Source organism: Martes martes, assembly GCF_963455335.1.
Source record: "Martes martes genome assembly, chromosome: 2".
Taxonomy (NCBI): domain Eukaryota; kingdom Metazoa; phylum Chordata; class Mammalia; order Carnivora; family Mustelidae; genus Martes; species Martes martes.
Genome location: NC_137889.1, coordinates 138,896,602 through 138,924,340, shown reverse-complemented (window position 1 = coordinate 138,924,340; position 27,739 = coordinate 138,896,602). Strand labels below are relative to the sequence as shown.

Genomic DNA, 27,739 nt, shown 5'->3' with positions numbered 1-27,739 from the left:
AAGTTAGTGAGGTGAAGCTAAGATCTAAGAAATGAGACAGCAGAAGCCAGGTGAGGATGTGGCAAGGGAGACATACAGCAGAAAGAGGGAATAGCATATGCAAAGGCCCTGTGGCAGGAAGAGGCATGATGAGTTTAAGGAACAGAGGTGGTCAGGGGAATGAAAGTGTATAGCCAAGGGTTGATGGGTGTGGGGGGTACTCAAGGAGAGAGGAGGCCAGATCTCAAAAAAGTCCCAAGCCTCTGACCTTCACAGTAGCTACCACAAAGCCCCTTCCAGTGCAGCCCCACCTCCCATGCCCCGCCCCCATTCCCGCCCGGTGAGAGGACTCCAGCCTCCAGCCTCCAGCCTCCTTCGGAGGATCAGGGCGGGGCGGAGGAAGAGCTAATGTCAGTTCACTTCCGCCCCCAAAGCCTAATCAATCTGGCTGCCGTGGCATGCACGAGGAATGGAGAGACTGCTCCATCCTTCTCCACGGAGGTGGCTGCAAACCTCGTCTCCCTGGAAACCGGAATAATCATTGGAAGTAAGCTCATGGCAACTCCGCTCACGCGCGTGGGTGCCACGATTATTATACAAGCTGATTTACACACTGTCCTTTTAAAACCTATACACCATAAATGTGAAAGAAGGCTCACTATTCCCACTTTTCTGGCAAGTCATCCTGCATGAGGAGCAGGACAGAACGAGGAGGTTCAGCTGATGTTCTAAAATCTGCACTGCCTGCTAAAAATACAGTGAAACCTGCTCCTCCTCACAGCTATCGCATTTCGAGTCAATCCCACGCAAATGTCCAGAGAGCCACATGAAGGGCCTTCATATTACATTTACTGGGCAGATGGTTTCCGTGAAATGTGGGCGAGGGGCTCTTGCACGCGGGCTGCCTTGAGAATGTGGGTGTGGCTTTCTCCAGGAACAAGGAACCTCTGGGGGCTTGTGCAGGGGAACTCACGGGGCACCAATGGTCACGCTCTCCTCACAGGAAGGGGCATGAAACTGTGAGCTCAGGGGGATGTCTCTGTAGGCCAGAACTTGCTAAGTAGGTGGCAGGAACAGAGGTGTGTTCCAAAGCACCCTGCATCTCCCCTGCTCCCCCAGCGCCCCCAGTTCTTTCCCTAGCTGCAGCCACGCCTGCCTCTCCTGGATGCAACGCAAAGTTATTTAACGCTGCAGTTAGCCAGCAGAGTGAGTCATGGGCTCCCCAGGCCTTGCTGCTGCAGCAGCAGAGACGGTGTGGAAGGAACCGCAGGCGCAGGCCCAGCCACTCGGCCTGATGGGACCTCGGAGGGCCTTCCGGAGACGTCCCATCCCAGGGCACCTTTCAGGAGGAAGATGGAGGGCCCAGAGAGACCTGGGGGAAGGCCATCTCGCTCGTCCCACACGCCTTCCTTCACCCACCTTGAGTTCGGATGGTCAGAAAGAGGCTCTTTACTGCCCACCCCCTCGCCCCCCCCACCGTTGCACTCAGGCCGTGAATCGCCTTCTGATGAATTAACTCACACGCACCCGAGCCTGAGGAAAATTCCGCATGTCCAAATGAGATTCATCCAAGGTTCTGTCGGAGGCTTCACCTCCAGCTGGGCAGCACCTCTACCCACCTCCCCACCACCCCCTTCCACAGGAGCTGGCGATTCCCAGGCTGCGCTGGAGGGTCCCAGCACCTGATCTCCTTCACCCTCCCCTCCCTGGCATCCAGACTCCCGCACCCATCCTCCTCAGCATCCAGGCTCACCCCTTCTCTGGGCTCCCATCTCCCGTCCCCCCACCCAAACCTCCTCCCCACCTGGGCTCTCCCTTCTTGGGTCCTTCTCCTTCCTCTTTCCTGCAGACTGGTCCCCTCCCCCTCTCCTGTACCCAGGCTTTCCCTCATACCCTGACGGCACCGGGTTCCCCTCTTCCCCTCCTCCCTGCACCCCAAGCTAACTTCCTCTGGCGTCCAGGCCGCTGGCAGGCCGGTGGGCGTGGAACCTGGTCGCCGGGGAAGTGCAGACCTAGGGGCACAAGAGGTGGGAGGTACTGGGGTCTGGACCCCGGGGGGGGGGTCCGGGGGGAGGGGAGAGAGCCTTGGGGTGGGGGGTGGTGTTCCCAAAGCGGCCAAGATAGTGGGAGGAAGGCGAAGAGACGGGGGGGGGCACTTCTCCTTGGGGAGGCGGCAGAGGGGCGTCCTAGGGGCTGCGGGGGCTGGGGGGGCGGAGGAGGGCGGCGCCTGGGCCAGGCTCACGGGGCCGCGGGTGGGGTGGGGGGAGTGGAGCGTCCAGGGAGGGGCGCCGCGGGCTGGGGAGGGGGCGCGCGCGCCCTGCGGTCCTCCGCGCCGCATCGGTTCCCGGCGCGGGGCCGCGGCGGCGGCGCGAGGCGGAGGATGCGGACTCCGGCGGCGGCGGCGCGGGCCAGAGAGGACGCGGGAGGATGAGGAGGAGGCCGGCGGTCCGGCCGCGCGGCGCCGGGAGGAGGCGCAGGCGGCGGGGGCGGCGGCGGGCGGCGGCGGGCGCGCGGGGTGCGGGCCGGCTCGGGCGCGGAGGATGAAGTGGAGCGTCCGCGGGGCCTGCGCCGCGCTCTCCTCCTGCCTCCTGCTCGCCTGCGCGCTCAGCGCCGCCGCCGTCGGCCTCAAGTGCTTCTCGCTGGGCTCGGAGCTGCGCGGGGAGCCGTTCCGGCTGGGGGCGGCCGCCGGCGCCTTCTACTCGGGGCTGCTGCTGGCCGCCGGCCTCTCGCTGCTCGGCGCCGCCCTGCTCTGCTGCGGGCCCCGGGACGCGCCCCTCGCGGGGCCAGGGCCGGGCCCGGGGCTTGGGGTCCCCGCGGCCCCGGCAGGGGCTCCAGAGGCCGCGCCGGGAGAGCCGGGGGCCGCAGCCGGGCCCTCAGGACCAGTGAACAGCCAGAACCTGCTCCTGCTCGGCGTTCTCGTCTTCATGCTCGGGGTCCTCAGCGCCTTCGCGGGCGCCGTGATCGACGGCGACACCGTGTCCCTAGTGGAACGCAAGTACTCCCACTACTGTCTGCCGCCCCGCGCGCCGGCCGCGGCCCCTGGCCCGGCTCCGGGCGCCGCGGCTGCCGCCCCCGGCCCGGCCCCCGGCGCGCAGCGCTCCCGCAGCACCCTGGACAGCGCCACGTCCGCCAAGTGCCGCCAGCTGAAGGACTACCAGCGTGGCCTGGTGCTTTCCACCGTCTTCAACTCGCTCGAGTGCCTCCTGGGCCTGCTCAGCCTCCTGCTGGTCAAGAACTACAGGTCGTCGCAGGCTCGGCGTGGCCGGCGCGGCCGGCGGAGGGGAGGCCGGGCCCTGGCGCGGCCCCGCGGCGGCCCCGGGCTCCGCGCGCAGCCGCCAGCCTCCCGGGCGCGGCGGGGCCGGCGGGGCCGGCGAGGCCGGCGGCTGCAGCCGCGGCCGAGCGAGGCTTCCATCCTGTCCCCGGAGGAGTCGGACTTCACCCCCCCGGGGGACTGCGCGGGCTTCGCGGCGCACCACGCCGTCTCCTACATCAACGTGGGCGTCTTCCACGCGTTCGACGAGGCGGGTGTGGAGGTGTGCTGCGGGGGGCACCCGTCGGTGGAGCTGCCGGGGTACGCGCCCTCGGACCCCGACCTCAACGCCTCCTACCCCTACTGCTGCCGGCCACCCTGCGAGGCGGGGCGCCCGTGGGAGCCAAGCCCGGCCTGCTGAGTGCCCGGGCCCACCCCAGACAGACCGCGCTCGAGCCCGCGCACGCCTCCCCGCCCGGCCGCCGCAGCGAGGGACCAGGGCTGGCGTGGCGTGGCACCTTCAGGGGCGGACTGGCCTCGCGTCGCTGAGGGCTCCTCGCCGCGAGACTGGTCCTTCACTATCACCATTTCTGTGTCTGGGAGGTTTCTCTTCTTTTCTGTGTCTGTTCGTATCCGGATTCCATTTTAAAGTTTACAATAAATGTCTTGGGGTTGCCTCGCCCCCATCGCACTTCTCTTTGGCAAGTCCGGTTCAGGGTGAGAGAGCTCAGAGAGCGAGGGTGATTTCGCGGGAGGAAGGACCCACGCTGAGAGGACAGAAACAGCAGCGGGTACTTTAGGGGTGGCCGAAGCGAAACAGCACCCAGCGGCAACACTTTGTACACGGATGTGCCTGCTTTTGTTGATACTTTCTTACTGTAAAGCTCTCCATAAACAGTGAAAATGTTTGGTAAATTTATTGCAATTTAAAATTGGTTAGTTCCTTTATTAAATTAATTGCTATGTTATTGAGATATTCATCAAATTGGAGTTAGGGGGCGTCGACACACAAATCAGTTTGGGGCAAATGGTTGAATTTGGTCAAGCGTTGAATTTGAACAGCTGTATTCTGCTGGTGGTTGACTCCATCCAACCAACCCCTTCCTAAAGCTAACTTTCAGACTGGCAGTGGGGTTTCTACTGCAAAGCTGGGCTTACTTTTGGTTAATATATATGAACAATCCGATCCTATTTTGGAAAATTACAGTCATCGTTTTTCTGGCAAAGATTATTTTCCTGTTAATTAATTCATTAATCTGGTAATTTTGCATATTATAGTATTTCATTTAAAATACACCCCTTAAATAGCCTTAATTGATGTGAAGGTCATACTTCTATATCCTTAGGATATATATACACGTGTGTGCATACTTACACACATATTGAAATGCGTTCTAGGTGACAGCAAAATGTGTTTCCATCCGGTCTGGTGGGCTGGCTGGGAGCCAGGCTGGCTCAGAGTCTTGGGGGCAAAAGGTAGTTCTATTGCATGTGCTGGATTTGTGGAGCCAGACAGGAATGACGGTAATTCTCAAGGTGCTTGGAGCAGAGCCCCACCCTGGCCTGAATAGCCAGACAGGAATGACTGTAATTCTCAAGGTGCTTGGAGCAGAGCCCCACCCTGGCCTGCAAAGGGAGGTGTGGGCACATCCAGTGCTCTGCCAGGGGTGAGCACCACACAAAACACTCTAGGTGAGAAAAGCTAAGTGAATCACGTGTAACATCTTTCTAGTGTATAGGGGTTCACTTCTAATTGTGGCAATGTAGCCAGTTTTAGGGCTGGAGGTGGAGTTTCCAGGTCCAGGCTCTGAGATGAGACTTCTTAGCTCCCAGGTATCTTGCACAAACCCCAAGTTCCCTAACCTAGACAACCAAAGCCCCATCCCAGCTGCAGTGGAGGCTATTAGAGAGCAGAGGTCCCATGTCCAGGAAGAGGAGTGGAGTCCTGTCACCAGTTAGCACGTGATCCGTGGGGGTGGCAAACCCATCACACTGATGCTCGGGCAATTCCTGTGTAACATGGGGGATCTGATCAGAGGCAACAGGCCAATGTTTCCTCCTTGTTATGCTGATGCCGCTTGAGGAAAGAGGATGATTCACAGCCAATTTAGTGGGTTCTCATCCACAGTTCTCTTCAGCTATTGGCCCATATTCAGCCTCTGGGTTCAGCCAGGTTGAGGGCATAGCCCAGCTAGTCCAACTGCTGGTCCTCATAGCCTGGTCCCTCTCATGCCTCTGCATCACCAGCTCACTGGCCATTAACCTTACCCAGAAAATATGATACATGGCAGCAAAAGTGGCTTTTAAGATACTTTCTCCAATCTACCTAAGTCAAATCAAGAAGGAATTGCCAGATGTTTCCTGCTTCCTGAGCAGGGATGCGCCCCACTCCTGGAACAGAACTCTCATAGACAGCTGCCAGGCTGACCCCCCAGAACTTACACAGCAGAGGTTGCTAGGCCAGTGTACCCCAGATTGGTGGGCACAGGGTGGGAAGGCCACTGGGCAGGCACCACCCCAAGAAAGCAAACAGCAAGGACATAAGATGTCAGACCTCCCAGTATCCTTCTGGTTTTCTGAAATGTTCCATCTTAACAGAATTTGTATAGCTTAAAACGTTATATGCCTTATGAATCTTTCAGATTTGCAATCAGAATCAGTGGCCTCTCTAAAGTTTCAGACATTTCTTGGGCTAGAACAGAAGGCAGAAAGGGGGTGAGGTGGGTGGGTCCAGTGCAGGAGGTGGCCAGAGTTTCGCGCCATCTGTGTGGTCATCTGGCTGGGGCAGCAGGGAGCACCTGGGGGTGCGCTGACAGCTGCATTTCTCCTGGCGAACTTCTATGTGACCAACAGACTAGACGAGAGATTTCAAGGTGCGAGTCTTTCTAACTCCACATACATTGTTAACTCCACTTTATAGAGGCTGATAAAATGATGTGGGATACCAGGATTTTTTTTTCAGAGTTTATTAGGGGAAATAAAATCAAGTCTCCCTAAACTTACATTGTTCCAAAGATCAGTACTCAGGGAAATGGGCAGGGAATTATGAAGCTACTGAGCTTCCTTTGAATTAGAACTGACTTCCTTGGGCCACTCCCACTCCTGGACAGGCACCTGCCTCACGGCACTCACCTCTCAGGCCCGTCCATCCTACTTCCTATGAGTTTTAGTTTTTAAAAATTGATTCCTTAATGCTCCTTAGAAAATAAAGCCAGTCCCTGGAACTTTCTTAGAATGGGTCTTTCTCTGCTTCTGAGAATAATAATGAACCGCTGGCTGGCCTATTGGCGGCCAGACCGAGTTCATGACTACAACGAAGTACCATGATGAAACAAACACATTTAGGATTGCTCTGTGGCTTACTGCTGAGTTTGTAAGTTATTGTCTCCAACACAAAGGTTGTTTGTCTTTAAGGGAGTACTCTAAGACAACACATGAGGAAGCCACCAAACAAAGCGAGTTTGCCTAGATTGATCAGTTAGATTGATCAGTAGGCCCTCCCAGGGTCGCAGGTGTCTTTCCTTTGTCAGAGGGGGTGGTCTGCCCTTGGCAACACAAATCCAAACCACACAATTAGATTTTTGACTGAAATTCAATTGAACAATCATTCGATTTTAAAGAGCGGTGAGACAGTGTTTGTGATGAAGACCATGCAGCTGGCGATGAAAGATTTCAGTCCTGGTGGGTGTCATGGCACAGTACGGCCAGAGGCCTTGAACAGGCACACACACACAGCATGAACACACACACAAGTAGAGGCACACATGAGGGCACAGAAACACAAATGCATGTGTGAGCCCATGTGGATATGTGCACACACAGGACATGTGCACACGGACACACAGACGCATGTGTGCACACACCTTCACAGACAAGCATGCAAGGAGGCACACACTGCCTCATGAGACATGTCTGAGGGCCAGGCAGCAGCCCTGCTGGGAGTGTCCAGGGCTCCAGGTACAGCCTGTCTGAGTTGGAGAAGCCTGGCTGCAGACTCGCCACCTTGCAGTGTGGTGGGATTTGCTCATGGGGAGCATGCCTGGGAGGGTGCCTGGTGGGTGCTGAGCTGCACAGAGCTCTGCACACTCTGTCACATGCAGGGGGAGGAGTGTGGGGGTGGGCCCTCACCCAGCTGCCAGCACAGCACAGCAAGCCACATGTGAGCCGTGCTGGCTTTGGTGCCAGTGGTGTGGGGCAAGCTGAGCTCCTCGCTGCTTAGGAGGGTCTGTGTTGCATGGATACTTGACACAGCTTATTGGTGCTGACCTCTCTGGGGTCACCTTCAGCTCAACTCCCCCTCTGAGCAAGGGCTACCTGCCTACCACGCTGTCCTGTGGTACCCTCCAGGTTATTGCTGCCCCAAAGCATGGCCTTCTCATCAAGAAAGAAAGTTAGTAAATGACAGAAACCTTAAGAGAAGTGAATTCTGGCATATAAATATGTATACACTTTATATACCTGTGTACCCATTTCTTGTATCAGACGGAGGCAGCAGTCTAATACCAACTGGTTGACTTTCCAGATGATCCAATATCTGCTTGGTTTGCCACTCTTTAACACGGTGACTGACAGGAACAAAACGCCAACAAAATGGGGAAAAAAATGAACTTAGGAAAAGAGTATTCATGAATCATTGTGTCCCCAATCTGAATTTTCTAAGGACTTCCTGGGGTGGCAGGAAAAAGCCTGGTGGTTCCCAGAGCTGTGTTTATAACAGTTGTCTTAAAATCTCCATGTTTAGAGGGGAATCTGTTTATACATGGGAGTTTCATCTAGAGAAGCCCTGATCTCTGTTTTGCCTTTTTATCTGCCATTTATCAAGAGAATGTCAATAAAATGTCTTGTCACTTTGGGATCAATAAAATCTGTGTTAAAGCACAACACCCACCTCTAAACACACAGCAGTCCTTTTCTGCTTATCTCTGCACGGGTCTTGTCCTGGCCCTGAAGGCTGTGGCCAGATGTGGCCAGATCTACCCGCAATGTGCAGGATGGGTAGGTGGGTGGGTAGAGACTGCTCTGACCCTGCACTCCCTCTGCCCTGGATTTGCTGAGGGCACCAGGAGGGTTGCCCACCTCACCTGCCTTTCTCAACACCCAGGCCCCAGATGTGGTGGTGCTTACCCTTTTTCTAACGCACCAGCCTAATCCTTTTCCGTTTCTCCACTCCCATTGCAACATTTCCCTAGAACACAGGTCAGATCATGCTATCCTACTCAGAAACTGCTCTTTAAGAACTCCCCTTTTCCTGAAGAAAAGCAAAATCTGGTGGGCCTGGCCCAGCCTGACCTTTCGGCCCTCTCTGTGAGCTACCAGGAGCTGGGGACAACCTGAGCAGAGGCTCCTATCTGGTAGGGCTCTATGAATAAAGAGTGGGGCACAAGTCAGATCCTTGGTGTGCAGTGGGAAAGTGGAAGGAGCTGTGGTGCTGAGCAGGAGAGGAAGGAGGATGTGTCTCTCGAGCAAAGTGTGGGGCTGGTACCCTGGAGCTTGAATCCATCGCCTGTGGCTTCTGTCACAAAGCACAGAAACTGGGTGGCTTTGCTCACAGTCTGTGGCCTGAGATCAAGGTGCTGGCAGAGTTGGCTCCTCCTGGAAGTTCTGAGGAAGAAGATTCCAGCCTTTCTCCCAGCTTCTGGAGGCTGCTAGCAATCCTTGATGTCCCAGTCTCTGCCTCCATCTTCACGTGGCCTTCTCGTCTGTCCCCGTGTGCCCTCCTCTGTGTCTTACAAGGACATTCTCATTGGATTTAGGTGCCACTCTAATCCAATGTGATCTGCAAATAAGGCCATGCTCTGGGTGGACCAAACTTTTGGGGGGACGATACTGAGCTCAGGGCAAAGCTCAGTTGAGGTTTGTGGTTTGCTCATTCTTTCCTGCAGGAAACATTTATGCCTTTCTGTGCGGGCCTAACTGCAGAGGACCTCAGAGGATCGGCACTCCTTGCCTGGGACATGCTGTGCGCGAATGACGCTGTTGGAGCCCTCATCAGACCATGGGTATTTACAGACCTGAATAGATCATCCAGATGAATATTCTAAAAAAAGCTGAAACACTAAAATTAATAGCCCAAGGGGAAAAAACTTTCTGAAAATAAGTTATATGTGGTTTATTTGCAAATATTTTGAGATAACAGCCATAATAACTACATTAATTTGCAAATCCAGACAGGCATATGTCATTCTCCTCTTCATGCAGGGTTGGGGCAGGAGTAGCCTCAGTGCCTGGAAGGTTGGGGGGACTGCCAGTCCAGCTGGGAGACAAAGGCTTCAGGACCCCAGGCTATTTTGGAAAGTGACCTTCTCCCTCTGACAGGGATTCCTCTAGGCCTCTCTACCTCAGGGCATTTGCAGGACCTTAGGTCAGCCTCTGTCTTATTCACCTTAGGAGCTTTCTTTCTGCCTACTCTCTCAGCTCCAGCCTTGGTTCATGGTTTCTCATTCTGTGAGAATGCCTGTCCCCAGTCCCCTGACCCTGTGTCCCCTTGTCCTGGCTCAGCTGGGCCATCACCTTTGCTGGGACCTCCCTTGAATTCACCTGCAGGACAGTGTCTGCCCTGCATTCCTACCCTTGTCCCAGTGGGCATGCCAATGAGAGTCCCTCCTGTCTTTTTGGTGTAACTCGGGTTATTTTTCCCTGTATCATTACTTCAGTTCTCCACGGTGGAGTCATCCCCAGCCATGAGCTCACTGCCTTCCCTCACTGCTCTCCCAACACCATCCACTCCTGAGGTTGGGGAAAGAAGGTCCTATCAGCTGGCAGAGGCCTCATCCTCACTTGCCTACCAACAAGGGTTTCTGAAGACCGCAGGCCAGCCCTTGGGGCTCCAAGGGGAACCTGGAGTATAAACCATCATCTTTGTCAGTGGTGTGGGCCTCACCTGATAAATGGCTAGCTTGTCTGGAGCACTCGGCCTGGGCCAGGCCCTTTAGGCTCTCTGTCCCTTCAATCCTGGCAATGATGACTTTACAGGTGGGAAAACAGACTTCAGGAACTCAGTTCTGCCCAGGGTGGAGCTGGTGTGGAAGCTGTGACCTGAACTCGGTCTCTCCTGGTGCCTGGGACACCTGCCTTGTTCTAGATGCAAGGCAAGACCAAGGATCTGTTTCTAAGCAGCATACCCCAGGTATGGGATGGGTAGCATGACAATCTCTGTGTCCTTCCAGACTCTGGGTGCTTACAGCCAACGGTCTGTTTGCGACTCCCTTCAGGGTCCCTTAGGACCCTAAACTCAGCTTTCCCCCAAATTCAACATCTTCCCTTCTTGGCTGAGTGGCTCTACCCCTACCCCCTCACCCACCCCAGAATCTTGTCTACGTGTCCTGCACACACCCATCTCCCAGCTCTTCAACTCAGCACTCTGCTAACTCAGCTTATCAGTGTTTCCTTCAACAACTGTTGGCTGGACCAGATGTCTAATTCCAGACGGTGCTGCACACTCCCTAACCTGCCACTTGCCCTGATTCAAGTGCAGGTGCTTGCTCTTGGGAGAACTAGAGGGTAAATAGATTTTACATTCAGGTTTTTCTTTTTTCTTCACACGAAGTCCAGAAGTCTGCTTGTATTTTACACGTAGAGTACATCTTAGTTTGGACCAGCTGCATTTCAAATGCTCAGTAGCTGCATGTGGAGAGTGGCTGCCTGCTGGTCTTAGAACAGCCTCTTCTTGTACAGGCTTCTTTTATTTCGATTAGGGAAAATGTTCAACATGAAGTATTGCATAGAAATAACACATGTATCCACCACTTAGATTCAGTTTGCATTGCCATCAAAACAAAACCCTCAAATTTTAAAATTTTAATAGTCTAAAATGTTATTCCCCATATATCATCTGTATTTCTCTTTTATTTTTATTTATTTATTTTTAAAAGATTTTATTTATTTATCAGAGAGAGAAAGAGAGAGAGAGAGAGAGCTTACAAGCAGGGGGAGGGGCAGAAGCAGAGGAGGAGAAGAAGGCTCCCCACTGAGCAGGGAGCCTGATGTGGGGCTGGATCCCAGGACCCCAGGATCATGACCTGAGGTGAAGGCACGTGCTTAACGACTAAGCCACCCAGGCGCCCCTCTCTTTTATTTTTAAGTATATAAAGTATGGCAGGAGCAGCCAGAGCTTCCTCCTCGTCCTTTGGACCACCCCTCATCTCCAGTTGGTTTCAGGTCATTCCCAGGGATATTTTTTTGCTTCTGCCACAATGTGTGTGTCCATGCACCACCATTTATACAGTACTGTTTCTGCATGTTTTTAAACTTCACATAATGGTATCATACTATGTTTAATCTTCATGCAATAGGCTGTTTTGCCCTCAGCATTACATTTTTGAGATTGATTTGTGGTGCTCCCTGTACCTCTGGCGTATTTACTCAAACTGACGTATTGCATGCTGTTGTGTAGATAAACCGCAACTTCTTCAACATTCCCCTACGGAGACACTCCTGGATTACTCCCTTTTCCACTTTCATAATCCACACAGTGGCGAAAACCCTTCACCTGTCCTCTTGTTTCTGTGGGTCCCACACCCAGGTGTGATAGTGGGACATGTGTATTTCAGCTCTGCTGGGGGCTGCCGGGTACTCTGCACTGTGCAGTGTGGAGACAGGTTCCTAGAGTCACAGGGCCCCCAGAAGGAAATACCCTGGCCCCCATCCCTCCACACCTGCCTCGCTTTGGCTTCTTGTTCTTGGGGAAATGGTATCTCGCTGTTCTCACTTGCATTTCCGCTATTGCTAGGGAGGCATCTGTATTTGCTTGTTCAGTCTTCTGTGTTGTTCTTGGACCTTTCCACAGATGAGACTGTCATGTGGCATACAGAGTCTTGCCGGGGTGTGGGCTAAAACTGTGTTGGATCTGTATGTTAATTTAGGGGGAATGCCACCTTGACAATTGTGAGCCCGACCATCTTTCTTTGACTAGGTCTGTCCCTTCACTTATTTGGGTCTTCCTTTATGTCTGTCAATAAAGTTTAATATTTTTCTCTGTGAAATACTTTGCATGACTTTTTTCAGATCATCCCTGAGATGCATAACAAGTTTTGTGGTTATTGTCAATGTTGTCTGTTTGAAAACTACCTTTTCTACTTGTTTGGTTTAAAGACAATTGCTGACCTGGCGTTTGGATCTTGTCCCCAGCAATGTTGCAAACATTTCTTTTCGGTTCTAATAACTCGTCTATTTCCAATATCATCTGTGACTATTGATGGTTTTGCTTCTTGCTCTCCAAGCCCCCTGCATGTTTTCTAGCCCAAGTGTTCTTCCTAAGATCTCCCACATAAACTTGAGTACAGGTGGGGATGACAGGACTGAAGTCACTAAGTATGGGGCTCACCTGGGATCTTGGTAGATACCCTTTAATACATTAAGTGTATTTTCTTCTATTTGTAGTCTGCTAAGAGGTTTTTTGTTGTTATTGTTTTTGTTTTTATATAAAGGGGTACTGAGTTCCATCAGTGTCTTTGTCTCATGAACATGGTCATTTTCCCCCCAAATTCATCTGTTACTGTGGTCAATTACTTTCATATATTTTTCAGTTTTAGATCAAGCTAATAATGCATCTAGTTTCAGTCAGTTGTACTATTTTTTCACCCTCCTACTCCATATTTCCACCCCAATGAGCATCAACTCTCTTTGGTAATTGCCTCTGTATTTATAGAAAACAATGATTTACACTGAAATTCTAATTATTTCAATTTTGGGCATGATTACTGATTTATTACTATTGAACTTACACCCCCAACTTGACACACAAACTTTTCTCCCCACACTGCCTGTAGGGTTTTGGCTTTTTTTTTTCTTTTTTTTGCCAAATTAGTATTCTACTTTGTTAAGATCATAGACATTGTCCACAGGTAAATTATACAGTGTTCCATGAGGACAGTGTCTTTTTTGTTTTCCTTGAAATTAACAACTGACTGATGTTTTATGAAACTGACAATACATCCCCAACTTTTGACAAAAGTGAAAGCGTTATCTCCATGTGTCCAAACATGGCAATTAATCCAGGTTTTCTTTTCATATGGGCCTCCCTACCCAAGTCCCCATCCCCTCCCGACATGGGCCCTGTGGGTCTCTGTAAGTCAATATTGGAGATCTCCCCTTGCTCCTCTCAGGTCCCCGCATGTAGCTATACATTGTGTCCCAAGATCTTCATGGGCAGGAAGTGGGGCTGAATTCTTGTTAAGTGACACTGGCCAGTCACAGATGTTTATAGCAGCTTTATTCATAATTGCCCAAACTTGGAAGCAGCCAAGAGCTCTTTCATTAGGTTACTGGATAAATAAACTGTGGTACTTCCCGACCATGGAACATTAATCAGTACTAAAAAGAAATGAGCTAGGGGCATCTGGGTTGCTCAGTCAGTTAAGCACCTGACTCTTGATTTCAGCTCAGGTCATGATCTCAGGGTTGTGAGATAGAAATCTGCACTGGGCTCTGCTCTGGGTGTGGCATCTGCTTAAGATTCTCTCTCTTCCTCTCCATCTGCCTCTCCCCCATCCCTGTCTCTCAAAAATGAATGAATGAATGAGTGAATGAATGAATGAATGAATAAGAAAAACCAAGACAGTGCCAGGCAAACAGATGTGTAGTTATCTTATCCTCCTGGTACATGGATCATCTTTGTTAAAAAAACAAAACAACAAAACAGAAAACTAAAAAAAACCCCAAAACAAGCTAAACCATGAGAAGATACGGAGAAACTAAATGCATATTGCTAAGTGCAAGAAGCCAGTCTGTCTAAAAAGGCTACATACAGGGTGCTTGGGTGACTCAGTTGGTTAAGTGTCTGCCTTTGGCTCAGGTCAGTACCCCAGGGTCCTGGAATTGAGTCCTGCATTGGGCTCCCAACAGGGGCACTACTTCTCCCTCTCTCTCTGCCCCTCCCCTCTGCTCCTGCTCTCTCTCTCAAATAGGTAAATGAAATCTTAAAAAAAAAAGGTTACATATATACTATATGATTCCAACTGTATGACATTATGGAAAAGAAAAAACTATGGAGACAATAAAAAGATCAGTGGTTTCCAAGGGTTCAGGGGAAGGAGGGATGAATCTGTGGAGTGGAGGGAATTTTTTAGGGCAGTAAAATTATTCTATATAATAATATAATGGTATATACATATCATTATACATTTCTCAGAACTAATAAAATATTCAAGACAAAGAGTGAACCTTAACGTAAACTGTAGGCTTTGGCTAATAATAATGTATCACCATCGGCTCACCGATTTTAACAAGTGTACCTCACTAATACGAGATGTTAATAAAAGAAACTATGTGTGGGGGGACTGTAATATGAGAACGCCTTGTACTTCCCAATGAATTTTTCTGTATCTCTAAAACTATTCTAAAAGATAATGTCAGTCATTTTTTTAAATAAAAGACAATGGGAAAATAAAACATAATGCTAACAAGTATTATCTAAAGAAGACAAGAAAGAATCATATGACAATAGTGACAAAAAGTGAAACAAACAGAGAAGTCACAGGTTTAAACCCAACACTACAAATAATTGCATTAAATGTAAATGGGACTAAATATTCCAACTAAAAGGCAGAGACTGTTAGAATGGATAAAAGAACAGGACCTAAGTTTTGAGTTTACAAGAGCCTTTAATACACTTAAAATACAGACATAGTAGGTTGAAATAAAAAGGCTGGAGAAGTTATATACAAACATTGATCAAAAGAAAGTTGAAGTGGCAGTATTGATATCAGAAAAAAAAGACTTTAAGATAAAGAGTATTACCAGAGATGAAGAAGTAGATTTCATACTGACATAAAGTAAATGTATCAGGAAGACATAACAAATATCAATGTACATGTGTCTAATAATAGGTTTTAAAAATATTTTTAAAAATTTTATTATTAAAGTATAGTTGACATACAATATTATATTAGCTTCAGATGTACAACATAGTGATTCGACACTTTTATGCATCATGCAATGCTCACCACAATAAGTGTAGTCACCATTTGCCACCAGGCAATGTTATTATAATATTATTGACTATACTCACTATGCTGTATTTTTCATCCCTTTGACTTATTTATTTTATAACCGGAAGTTTGTACTCTTAATCTCCTTTACCTATTTGGCCTGTCCCTACACACCCCACCCTGGCAACCAGTTTGTTCTTTGTGTTTATGGGTCTGTTTCTGTTTTTGTTGTTTTGTTTTTTAGATTCCACATGTAAGTGAAGTCACATGGAATCTAAAAAACAAAACAACAACAAACAGAATTTCATTCTTTTATGGCTGAGTAATATTCTAATGTGTATATATACCACATCTTCTTTATCCGTTCATCTACCAATGGACATTTATGTTGCTTCCATATATTGGCTATTGCAAATAATGCTGTAATAAACATAGGGGTGCATATAACTTTTTGGATTAGATTCTTGTTTCTTTGGGTAAATTCCCAGGAATGGAATTACTGGATTGTGTGGTATTTCTGTTTTTAATTTTTTGAGGAAACTCCATATTTTCCATAGTGGTTGCATCAGTTATCAATTCCAGCAATAGTACATGAGAGTTCTCTTTTCTCCACATCCTCACCAGCACTTGCTATTTCTTGTCTTTAGTTTAACCATTCCAACTGGTGTGAGGTGACATTTTATTGTGGTTTTCATTTGCATTTCCCTGTGATTAGCAATGTTGAGCATTTTTGCATGTGTCTGTTGGCCATCCGTATTTCTGCTTTGCAAAAATGTTTGCTCATTTTAAAATCTTTTTTTGGGGGGGCACCTGTGTGACACAGTGGGTTAGGTGTCCAATTCTTGGTTTTGGTTCTGGTTGTGATCTCAGGCTCGTGAGATTGAGCCATGTCAGGATCTGAACTCTATTCCCACCTCCCCTGCCCCGCACACTCTCTCTCAAATAACAAATCTTTTTTTTTTTTTAAAGATTTTATTTATTTATTTGACAGATGGCAATCACAAGTAGGCACAGAAGCAAGCAGAGAGAGAGGAGGAAGCAGGCTCCCTGCTGAGCAGAAAGCCCATTGCAGGGCTCGATCCCAGGACCCTGGGATCATGACTTGAGCCGAAGGCAGAGGCTTTAACCCACTGAGCCACCCAGGCGCCCCCCAAATAACAAATCTCTAAAAAATAATAAAGTAGAATCTTTTTTTTGGTATTGAGTTGTAGGAGTTCTTTATATATATTTTGGATACTAATCCCTTAGCAGATGTATCATTTACAAATATCTTCTCCCATTCAGTAGCTTGCCTTTTTGTTTGTTGTTGGTTTCCTTCACTGTGCAAAAGCTTTTTAGTTTGGTACAGTCTCCATAGTTTATTTTTTATTTTTTATTTTATTTTATTTTTTTTTGCCTGAGAAGACATCCAGAGAAATGATACTACTGCTGATAAAGAAATTACTGCCTATATTCTTCTCTGGGAGATTTATGGTTTTAGGTCTCACCTCTAGGTTTTTAATCCATTTTGGGTTTATTTTTGTGTATGGTGTAAGTAAGTGGTCCTGCTTCATTCTTCTCTATGTCACTGGTTTTCCCAACACCATCTATTGAAGAGATAACAGATATCTTTTCACCATTGTATATTCTTGCCTCCTTTGTGATAGATTAATTGATCATATAAACTTGAATTTGGGGTGCCTGGGTGGCTCAGTGGGTTAAAGCCTCTGCCTTTGGCTCAGGTCAGGATCCCAGGGTCCTGGGACCGAGCCCCGCATCGGGCTCTCTGCTCGGCAGGGAACCTGCTTCTTCCTTTCTCTCTGCCTGCCTCTCTGCCTACTTGTGATCTCTGTCAAATAAATAAACAAAAAATCTTAAAAAAAAAACCACCTTGAATTTGTTTCTGGCCTATCCCATTCCATTGGTCTACAGGTCTATTTCTGTGCCAGTACCATACTTTTTAAATTATAGCTTCATAATATATCTGGAAATCTGGGATTGAGATACCTCCAGCTTTCCTTTTTTTTTTTTGAACTTTGTTTTTTCAGTGTTCCAAGGTTTATTGTTTATGCATCACACCTAGTGGTCCATGCAATACGTGCCCTCCTTAATACCCATCACCAGGCTTACCCAACCTCCCACACTCCTCCCTTAAAATTGCTTTGGTTAGGCCAAGTCTTGGATGAGTTTGGCTGTCAATCCCAACCCAGTCCAGAATGGCTACTCTGATCTTTGTTCATAAGGAAAATGGAGAACCAGGCACCTGTGGCTCCCAAGGACAGGGTGAAGCCAGGGTCTAGGCCTCCAGCCAAAGCTTTAGATGGGAGATCTCAGGTTTCAATACCAGGTGTAGGCAAAATGTTTGATGCTCAAGCAGCCTTAGCTAGAGTTGACACAAAGTCTTTGGGAACTGTCAACAGAGCCACAGAAAATTCAGTAAAGACTAATGGGCCTCTCAGTCAGAAGCAGCCAACCTTCTCTGACTAAAAGGTGACTGAGAAGACTGTCAAAGCAAAAAGCTCCATTCTTGCTTAGGATGACACCTTTCCAGAAATAGAAAAATTATTTCCCTTCAATCCTTTAGATTTTGAGAGTTCTGACCTGCCTGAAGAGCACCAGATTGCACACCTACCCTTGATTGGAGTGCCTCTCATGATCCTTGATGAGGAGAGGGAACTTGAAAAGCTGTTAAAACTGGGGCCCCCTTCACCTCTGAAGATGCCCTCTCCACCATGGGAGTCTAATCTGTTTCAGTCTTCCAAGCGTTCTGTGGACCTTGGATGTTGAGTTGCCACCTGTTTGCTATCTATGCCTTACATATTTAAATTTCTTAGCACTTAATAGCTTGTGTGTTTTGTATTAATAAAGCAGTTCTCTCAAAGACAAAAAAAATTGCTTTGGCTATTCAAGGTCTTTTGTGGTCCTATACAAATTTGAGGAATATTTGTTCTAGTTCTGTGAAAAATACAATTGGTATTTTGTTAGGAATTGCACTAAATCTGTAGAATTGGGGGGGGAGTGGAATATGGACATTTTTAACAATATTACTTTCATTCATGAGCATAGTATAGCTTTCCATTTGTTTGTGTTGTCTTTATCAATGTCTTATAGTTCTTAGAATAGTGGTTTTTCACCTCCCTGGTTAAATTTACTTGTAGGTATTTTATTTTATTTTGGTGCAATTGGAAATGGAATTGTTTTCTTAATTTAGCTTTTTGCTACTTATTGTTAGTGTATAGAAACGCAAAATATATGAAGCAAAAACTAACAGATTTAGGAGAGAAACACATAAATCCACAATTATAGTTGGAAATTTTAGCTTTCTTCTTGGCAATGGAAAGAATAAGTAGAAAACAAACCAGTAAGGATGTAGAAGGTCTAGTTGACAACAAATACTTTGACCTAATAGTTATAGGACATCACATCAAACAATTGCTGAATCCTTTTTTCCCCCATTGCACATGGACTGTTCATCAGGACAAGCCAACTGCTAGGCCATAAAAGTGAAGCAGGAAATATTTCAAACTGAATGATAATAAAAAATGCAGCGTATGAAAATTTATAAATATAGTGAAAATAAAAAAGGGAAATTTATAGCTTTAAATGCTTATATTGGAGAGGAAAAATGACTTAAAATGATTCTAAGTTTCTCTTTTAAAAAGCTAGGGAAAAAGACACCAGTTAATAACCATATTAACTATTCGGTGGCCAGGAATGAGTTTTAAGCATTTTACTCCCTAACGTGATAGCGTGGTACTTACATGTAGACATTTTGCTATGTGTAGCTTCACTTTAGGGAACTGGCTGGGTCCTTGGTTATGACATGAATTGCAGTCTCATGGTTTTCTATTTAAAATAATGAAAATAGATCTCCAGTTAGTGTTTTAGCATGAAACAACGGATTTTCAGAATGGATCATTAAGTTGAAGATGTCCTATAACTAGAAAAAACAATTTTAGAAAGTGATAAAAAATCTTAAATATTTGTAAATATTAGATATCTGCATATTAAGAAACACTCTCCCATCAAAATGACAAGAAATAATGGTGTTGAGGATGTGGAGAAAGGAACCCTTGTGCACTGTTGGTGGGAATGTAAATCGGTGTGGCCACTGTGGAGATGATATGGAGATTCCTCAGAAAGTTAAAAATAGAACCGCCATCTGATACAGTAATTGCACTTCCGGGTATTTACCTGAGGAAACAAAAACAGTAACTCAAAAAGATGTCTGCAACTCCGCATTCATAGCAGCATTATTTATAATAGCAAGATGTGAAGACAAGCTCAGTGTCCACTGACGGATGAATGGATAAAGGAAACACGACATAAGACACTCACACACACAATCACTCAGACACGAAAAAGAAGAAAATCTTGCCAATTGTGACAACACAGATGGATCCTGAGGGGATTCTGCTAAGTGAAGTAAGTCAGACAGAGAAAGACAAATACTGTATGATCTCACATATATGTGGAATCTAAACAACAAAAAACCAAGCTCGTTGATACAGAAAACAGACTGGTAGTCACCAGAGGCAGGGGTGGAGGGTGAGTGAAATGGGTGATTTCTAAACTTCCAGTTAGAAACTAAGTCCTGGGAATATAACCTGTAGCATGGTGACGATAGTTCAAGATGCTGTATTATATATCTGAAAGAAAGTAGGTCTTAAAAGTCCTTATCACAAGAAAAAATCGTTAACTATGTGGTGATAGGTGTTAACTAGTTGGTCGTGGTGACCATTTTGCATACAAATATCAAATCATTGTATAAGTTAAAGCTGTAAGCTAGAGAGTTTTGGAAAACTTGCATCTGCCTCTGTGAGTGTCCAATGCCGGAAGACTTTTCTGAGGAGACTGCTGGCAATGTAACGACTGATTTCTGGTAGTGAATACTGTATGGTGTCAACGTCTGCACAGGTGTTGTTTCCACATGATACTACAGAATTCTATCTGGGCAACAGACCCACTCAGGAAGCAGCACAGACAGTGAACTTTAATAGAGCAGAACACAAAGTACACTGACACAGTTTCAGAGTCCACACTGCAACTATTATTTTCCTTTTAAAAATAACTTTTATTTTCAAGAAGTTTAAATCTCATAAGAAGTTGCAAAAATCATACAGAAAGATCCATGTACGGTTCATCCAGTTCCCTGCAATGGCATGTTAACACTGACAGAGAACCTGCCAACCAGGCAGTCCTGTTACCTCAGGTGCAGACCTTGATGGGGCTTTACCTGTTTTGACCGCACTTGCTTTTTCTCCAATTAACCATTAAGGAACCATTGTCTGTCATGTTTTAGAGTAGTGTCAGAAAGAACATCCACAGTGATTACAAAAAGGATTTAAAAATATTCCTCCTTTTCATCAGGGAGGGAGACAAACCATAAGAGACTCTTAATCATAGGAAACAAACTGAGGGCTTCTGGAGGGGAAGTGGAGGAGTAATGGGGTAACTGGGTGATGGGCATTAAGGAGGGCATGCGATGTAATGAGCATTGGGTATTATATCCAAGTGATGAATCACTGAACTCTACCTCTGAAACTAATAATATACTGTTAATTAAATTTAAATAAAAAAAAATAAGACATTCGTCTCTTTCCCAACTACATATCTGTGTGGCTACTTCAACCAAACACACATATGACCACAGACAGAATGCAAACTCTAACCCAGTCTAACTGAATAATTTATTCTTCAACTAAGACACTAAAGAGATGTGCATAAATGTAAAACAACGCCACTCTCCTCAGTAGATATTCTTGGCTTGGAAAAGTTATTTTTCTTAAAAATATTCTATGTTAAGATGGAATGAGTTTATATCTTTATACTTTCAATGAATAGGTTTTGAAATGTCTTAATGTTGAAAGATGTAATACACACTAATGCTCCTTGAGACCTCCAGTGGTTTCTAGGGTCATTAAGGGGTCTGGGCTCTGTGAAGTAAACCCCGGCAGCAGGTAAGCCTCCTCCCAGAGTTCCCAGGCTCTTGGAAGTCCACAAACACCATAATAAACCCGAGACCTTTTTATTCACCAATTTAAACACACATATTTGAATGAAATCTTAACTTATCCAGAGGAAATTAAAAGTTCAGAACTTTATGGAGTGATTGTCAACAGGGGAATATGATTCCCCCTAAATTATTTTAAAAGTGACCCTTTAAACCACTATTTAATCTATATTCAAGTACATCAGAGAAAGAAACTGAAACTATTCAACAACTTTGTAGAATTCACAATTTTCTTTAGAATGCTCTTGTGTTTAGACAGATTTTTATTTCATTACCCAAATGCATGAAGTGAATAGTAGACTTTAAAAACATATTGTTTTTGCAGTGGCTAAGACTTTGTGTTGGTTTGATCCATGGCCGTGAAGAACACACAGATGGCAGCTGTGATGAGGACGTGCATTCCCTCATAAAGAAGTTTTGGAGAAAACACACTCCATATAAACAAATGGTGACGCAGGGATGTCACCAAAATGATATATGCGGAGACTGGAAAAGAACAGGTCAGTGCGTAGCAGAAGCAAGCGTGACTCAGTGCAGAACCGCTGTTAATACAAAGGGAATGTGTATTAGTATATGGCACTTTTGCATCACCTAACGTATGAACACACACGTAATCAGTATTTTTATTGTATAAATGACCATGGTAACTCTTGTTCCTGTATACCCCCTGCCCAATCTGGTCAGTCTGGTGGGCCCATCCAAGGGGACAACAGCTGCAGGTGGCGGCCTTGTCACTTTCCAGTGACTCAACCTGCAAAATATTTGTGAAAAGTGTATCCCCAAATTTTGCAATAGTTATGTTTAAGAATTACGTGCATGTACTACTGTAAAATACATCACAAATGCTATGAAACATAATGAAATGAAAATCACACAGGATGAGAAACATGTTTTGAGCTCTGCTTTATGCTGCCTGGTGAGGCATCTGGTGGGTCTGGTCTGGGGACACTGGCCTGAGAGGGTGTCCTAAGCAAATTAACAGCAAAGAAGAGCATTCTCAAACATGTGCACACCCTCAAAGCATACGGCTGTCCTCCCTTTCTTGTCAAACCATCACACAATCATTACAGAAATCTAACCTATTCTTGAAGGCAACTTCCTGAGACTGCTTCTTCTAAAATGAGAGTTCCATCACACACTCACATCACCTCACAGATCCTCAGAGGCCTGAGGCTCTCGTTAAAGCCCAGTTCCAGTTCTGACGTCTCCCCTCAAACACCATGATGACTACAGGTGGCCTTTCTGGGGCTGGTAAATGCCACACATCACCGCTGCCCACCCCTTCCTGAAGCACGACCCCCATTACACACGCAGCCACCCTCACTGTGTAGGACTCAAATCAGCATGGCTGCATACGGGGATGGGGACGTGGGATTACTGGAGTCCCAGGTGGGGAGTAGATGGTCTTTGTGCTCTAGGGGATTTGTGGGGGCACCATGATCACACTGGGAAGGGTCTGGGAATGAAGGGTGAGCAATGAGGAGTTCTGTGTAGGGGGAGCAAAGATCCTGAGGCGGAGAAGCGAGTGTGTACAAGTGTGCCTTGGTGTGTGTGCACATATGTGCTCCGCAAAGGGGGTCCTAGGCCTAGCGACCCAGCGCCACTACCTGTGCCACTCAGATCCCATTGGCAGGCTCAATGTCTGACAAAAGGTGCCAAGACCCACTCAGGGGCCAAAGGATGCCTGGCCCCTCACGCTCACAGCTCTTGCCCTCCGCTGTGCCCTCAGCAACCCTGACTGGCTCCCCATCTTGGGCCTTGTTGCCAATCCTTTCTTCCTGCTGGGTTCTCTAGCTGTTGCCTCACCCCCTGGCAGGGAACAGTCTGTTTGCTTCTACTTGCCACCATCCTGTGGCCTCGTTCCTGTGCAAGTGCTCTTCCTCACTCCCTTGACTGGTTGTGATTACTTTTACCCATATGCTCTTCTCTGGGAGGCCATCCTGACCAAAACCAGCAGACTCAGGGGCTCAGCCATTCTGACCACATCTCTGTGACATGTTCAGCAGATACTGACTCATCTTTCTGCTACCGCTGCCAGACCATGAACTCCTCGGGGGAACCCTTGCGCCTGCACCTTGGGTCTCACTCAAGATCCAGTCCCTCAGGCAGAGGATCTCGAGGGAGCTGGGCCCTGTGACATTACTTCATTAACTCCTTCGAGGGCCACTGCACCAATACCTGCTAAGGGAAACTCTTGGGAAAAGCTTCATGGAGGAAGCTTGTGGCTCATGGCGCTGCTACCCTCTCCTGGGAAGTGTCATGGAGTCTGTGCTCAGACAAGAGCCTACTGACCAGACAGTGAGGGTGATGGGGCTCCGAGGAATCTGCCCCTCCTGGCATTTCAATGTCACACAAAGCAAACACTGACTTATTCAGAAGACTCTGCCTTCTTCCTGCTATAGCAACACCCAGTAGGGTTACCATTCACAAAACCTCAGCAAAGAACCACGTGCACCTAAGGGTAATGGATGAAGGCCTTGCAGCCTGGCTCATCACGGCTGTCCACCAGGCTCCAGACCCGAAGCCAGTTCCTGAAGCCAAGCATCATGGACCACCCAAGAACCAACTTTTGAGCCACTAGAAATATTTTTTTCTACCATTTTAATCTGGCTCTAGTTTTCTTGACTTTGAACCGCTCCCACCCCAAAACCAATGAGTAAATTTTGATGTTTTAAGCTTTTAAAAAAAAAGGAAAAGGAAAACCCTTTTCTAAAATAAAAGAGAAACATTCCTTAATTAGGGACAATATCATATAATACTTCTAGGCCAATTAAAATGCTTTCAGCTTACTTATAAAAAATGCTTTGTCTTTCTGTCTCCTCAGTATAGACAGATAAAAATGCAGGAAAGTCAAACTGTGATTTCAGCGCCAAGGAAGCTGTCCTTCATAGAAGCCCAGGCTCTCACTCTCTGGCCCTCCTCTGCCCTGGTGCACCCATCCAGCTGATCTGCACGCTGCAGGTATGGCCTGCTTTGTGGAGCCACATGCACTGTGGCAGATAAGCTCTCCAAGGCCAACTCGTGGCTCCCTAAGTCCCCCACACATGATGGCACTGACGAGGATTGAGGCCTCCCAACCTGACCTAATCCTAGGCACAGAGACATCAAGGAGCCTGCTAGGGAGATAACCAACGGCTCCGTGGTGGTCCTGCAGCCCACGTGGGTTCAAAGACAGAACGAAAGCCTGAACACCCCTCTGCTCGGCCAGCAGCACCTTGGCTTGCAAGTGCTGACCACCAGACCCACAGTGCCTCTAAGAAGACTCTATCATGGATGGTCCCAAAGCGTGTGTACGAAGAAGACATGGTGACTTGTAGACATCTTCCTTGTCCTCAGGAAAACCAGCTGGAAGAGAGTCCCACATTTGGAAAAGCTGAGTGTCAACCATGGCAATTTAGAGGGGAGCCTAGAAGGTCTCTAGAACAGGAAGCCTGCTCTCCACAGCTGAAGCTGTTACTAGCTTTCTTGCTCTAAACTTTGACTTGAGAGTGTCACCCCACTCACATCTACACTCCCTTTCACCCCATATGTAACTGTGCAATGGCAGAAGATGGTGGCTTGTGGACAGGAACTTCGGGGCCGAAGTTAAGGGTCACCGTGGCTTGGGTCCCAGGAGCCAGTCTGGGGCAAGAATGAGAGGAATCCCATGAAGTATGTGGGACCCCCAAGTGCTATCCTGAGAGGTGGGGTCTGAACATGTCCCCGGAGCTTCAAACATGGGGTTAACAGTCACTACAACAAGGGCTGCGTTTTTAATAGGGGGCAGAGAAGTGGGGGCCAAAGGGGTAGTAGGAACAGGAAGCCTTGACTTCCCCTAGGTGACACCCCCTGGGAAGACTGGAGACAGTGGGACATTAGGCAGGAACAGTGTCCTCCTGGGGTCTCCCTAACTGGCTGTGATCAACATGTCCTGCGGCCCACTCAGCACGTGGAGGCTGGTCCAGCTCCTGAGCAAGATGCTGGCATCTGGGTGTGAGGCAGCGGGGGAGCATGCCTGTGGGTTGACTGTGTAGTTTAAGAAATGCACAGGGGCTTCTGGGAGCAGGGCACTGGGGGAGACCTGACAGACACGGCATGGCTGCTCATGCTACCTGCAGCACCTGTAGGACTCCTTATGTAGGCCCCACAACCCCCAGAGGCAATACCATCTCCCCATTTTGCAGAAGGAAAGTGCAGAAACAGACAGCTCACATACCACTCAGGCCACACTCTGCCAGGCTGGACCCAAGCACTGAGGTTATTGTGGTGCCCAAAGACCGCCAAGTCCCCGCCTTAGGAAGCCCCCTTCTGGGAGGACCAATGCATAAACAAATAAGAAAGCACCAAGGAGCACGATGGGCAGGAGGGTGGGGTGGGCTGTCCCATTGGTCTGTGGGACCATGTGGAGCCTGAGGGGGCCTCTCAGGGGCAGGGCAGGGCATGGCCACCGAGCGAGAAGCCCTGCAGGTCTGTGTAGGCTCCTCTTTGCAGCAGGGCCCCTGGAGGTGAGAATGAGCATGTCTTGTCTTCATGCCCCAAACGGAAGACCCCTCCTTGCCCGCACCACCCAACCAGGCCACTAGCAAGCAGAGAAGCTGAGAAGGGATTTTCCTTTCTGTGCCCCAGGAAATCACATCCTGGTGTGACCTGGAAGAGAGCAGCTGAAGCTGGATACTCCCATAGCCTCCCAGCCATCCTGACACAGGGTGGCCACAGACCTGCTCTGCCTCTGGCCCACATGCTGTGTACTGCTCACTCTTACGTAAGGAAGAGAAAACTGATGAAGGCCGTTAGGCCCTTGGGGTTCAGAATCCTGTATCTGGAGTAAGGTTCTCTCTTCAAACTGTCAACCTGCCATCAGATTTTGTGCTGAAAGACAAAGGAGGAACTTCACCTGCGGGTTTCTGAGCTCAGGAAGCTCACTAAGTGGCTGGCCCATAGCACAGGCCCTGCGAACGTGGCAAACGCTGTCAGGAATGCAGCTGGGACCTCCATGTAGGTGTCCAGGCCCACGAAGCCCGCTGAGATGTCCACTGTGGCTATGTTGTTGGAGTTTCCCTGGAACACAAGGAGAAGCAGCACTGACACGGCCACCAGCAACCACAAAAAGCGGCATGTGGTCATGGTGACATGGACACACAGGAGCCCCAGATGCCCTCCCTCTCCTGTCCTACCTCGCTTCCAGGTCAGGAGGAGCAAGTGAAAGGTCTTCTACCTTTAAGAAACTCAAAAAATATGGGGCGCCGGGGTGGCTCAGTGGGTTAAGCCTCTGCCTTCGGCTCAGGTCATGATCTCAGGGTCCTGGGATTGAGCCCCACATCCGGCTCTCTGCTTGGCGGGGAGCCTGCTTCCTCCTCTCTCTCTGCCTGCCTCTCTGCCTACTTGTGATCTCTGCCAAATAAATAAATAAAATCTTAAAAAAAAAAAAAAAAAGAAACTCAACAAATATAAGTCTGCTGATGCACCATGGCAAATTCTAAACTCCTTTCAGCTCTATCTACCTGAGACAGACACGCTGACCTCCCTGTGCAAGGACCTGTCTGAGGGCTGTACCTGGCCTTGGGGGGCAAAGTGGCCAAGGAGAGGCTGAGGGCGGTGTTGCCATACGGCCTCTGCAACAGGTGGACACGGCTGGTAGGCAGGACAGGGCATGGCATGCTAGTCACTGGGAGGGCTTGGCCACACTAGGTGTCTAGCTGACGTGTGAGACCCAAGACCTTGCTGGGTCACAGTCCAGCCCCGGGGTGGGGGTGGGGTGGGGGGGGTTGGGGAATGTACAGCTCACCCTGTCCAGGAAGGTGGGGTTTGCATCCAAGGGAAACCTCTCCCAAGATTCAGCTCTTCTCTCCACATGCAGTCTTTATCACTGTTGGTGTCCTTTCCTCAACTACTCAGGACATTTCTATTCTGACATTTGTCTGCCTCGGTCCATCTAAGGCCCCTCCTGGAACCAATTCTCAATGACCCAGGACACAACTCCAGCGGGGGTTTTTGGCTTCACAAATGTGACAGTGGACTCTACCGCCGCCTCCTTTGCTGCGTCACTCCAGGTGGCCACCGGGTCATGCTGGCAGACCTCCGAAATATCTCAAAGACATGCATTCACTCCTGTCTTCACCACCCTCTTACAGCAGGCCCCTCCCCTGACAGCAAGCTCCACTGTGCAGCTTCCCCTTCATTCACTTTGCCCATGGCTGCCTAGGCTCTCTCCTGATGACCTAATTCCTACTTAGAAGCCCCTTGCTGTAGACCGAGGAGCTCCCAGAGCTGCTGAGAGGAGGGAAGAGCAAGAACCCCAAGCGCTGCAGCAAGGGGAGGCATGATGACGAGACTCGTGGCTCCAGCATTGGGAAGTCGCTGGAGGTCCCACTGAAGCTGCCTCGGTCGCGGAGAGGGTTGGCCACAGACCCTTATGGTCCAGACCGCCTGCTCTGTGGCTTTACTTGCATTAACTCATTTAATCCTCAACTGTCCTGATGTGGTGCCATTGTGACTCTCAGGGAACTGGTGGGAAACAGGCAGAACAGGCCAGAGGAGGCCAGCTGGGCACCAGACTTCGGACCCCTGTGCTATCAGGAGTCTCTGCGCTGAGGGCAGGAAGGGGGGGCAGCA

At 48.3% G+C, this 27,739-nt stretch overlaps 2 protein-coding genes and 1 pseudogene across 4 annotated transcripts in view; 2 read left to right on the top strand and 1 right to left on the bottom strand.

Moving 5' to 3' along the window:
• Nucleotides 1–2,519: 2,519 nt before the first annotated feature.
• TMEM271 (transmembrane protein 271) lies at nucleotides 2,520–3,650 on the top strand (the record flags this gene model as incomplete). The annotated part of the gene is made up of 1 exon (XM_080797096.1): nucleotides 2,520–3,650. One exon carries the CDS (start codon nucleotides 2,520–2,522, stop codon nucleotides 3,648–3,650), a length of 1,131 nt encoding a protein of 376 aa, XP_080653222.1.
• A 13,701-nt stretch (nucleotides 3,651–17,351) lies between these two features.
• On the top strand, nucleotides 17,352–17,922 carry LOC308338939 (securin-like; annotated as a pseudogene). Its single transcript has one exon. The product of its transcript is annotated as a securin-like (transcript).
• Nucleotides 17,923–21,147: 3,225 nt separating this feature from the next.
• PIGG (phosphatidylinositol glycan anchor biosynthesis class G (EMM blood group)) overlaps nucleotides 21,148–27,739 on the bottom strand; it is a 45,249-nt gene continuing 38,657 nt past the window's right edge. For both annotated transcript variants that reach the window (XM_080797732.1, XM_080797733.1), the window contains 2 exons: nucleotides 26,022–26,185; nucleotides 21,148–21,690 (listed from right to left, as the gene is read on the bottom strand). In XM_080797732.1, the coding sequence (XP_080653858.1) occupies nucleotides 21,477–21,690; nucleotides 26,022–26,185 (378 nt within the window). In that variant the 3' untranslated portion in view covers nucleotides 21,148–21,476. The remainder of the gene's footprint in view (nucleotides 21,691–26,021; nucleotides 26,186–27,739) is intronic.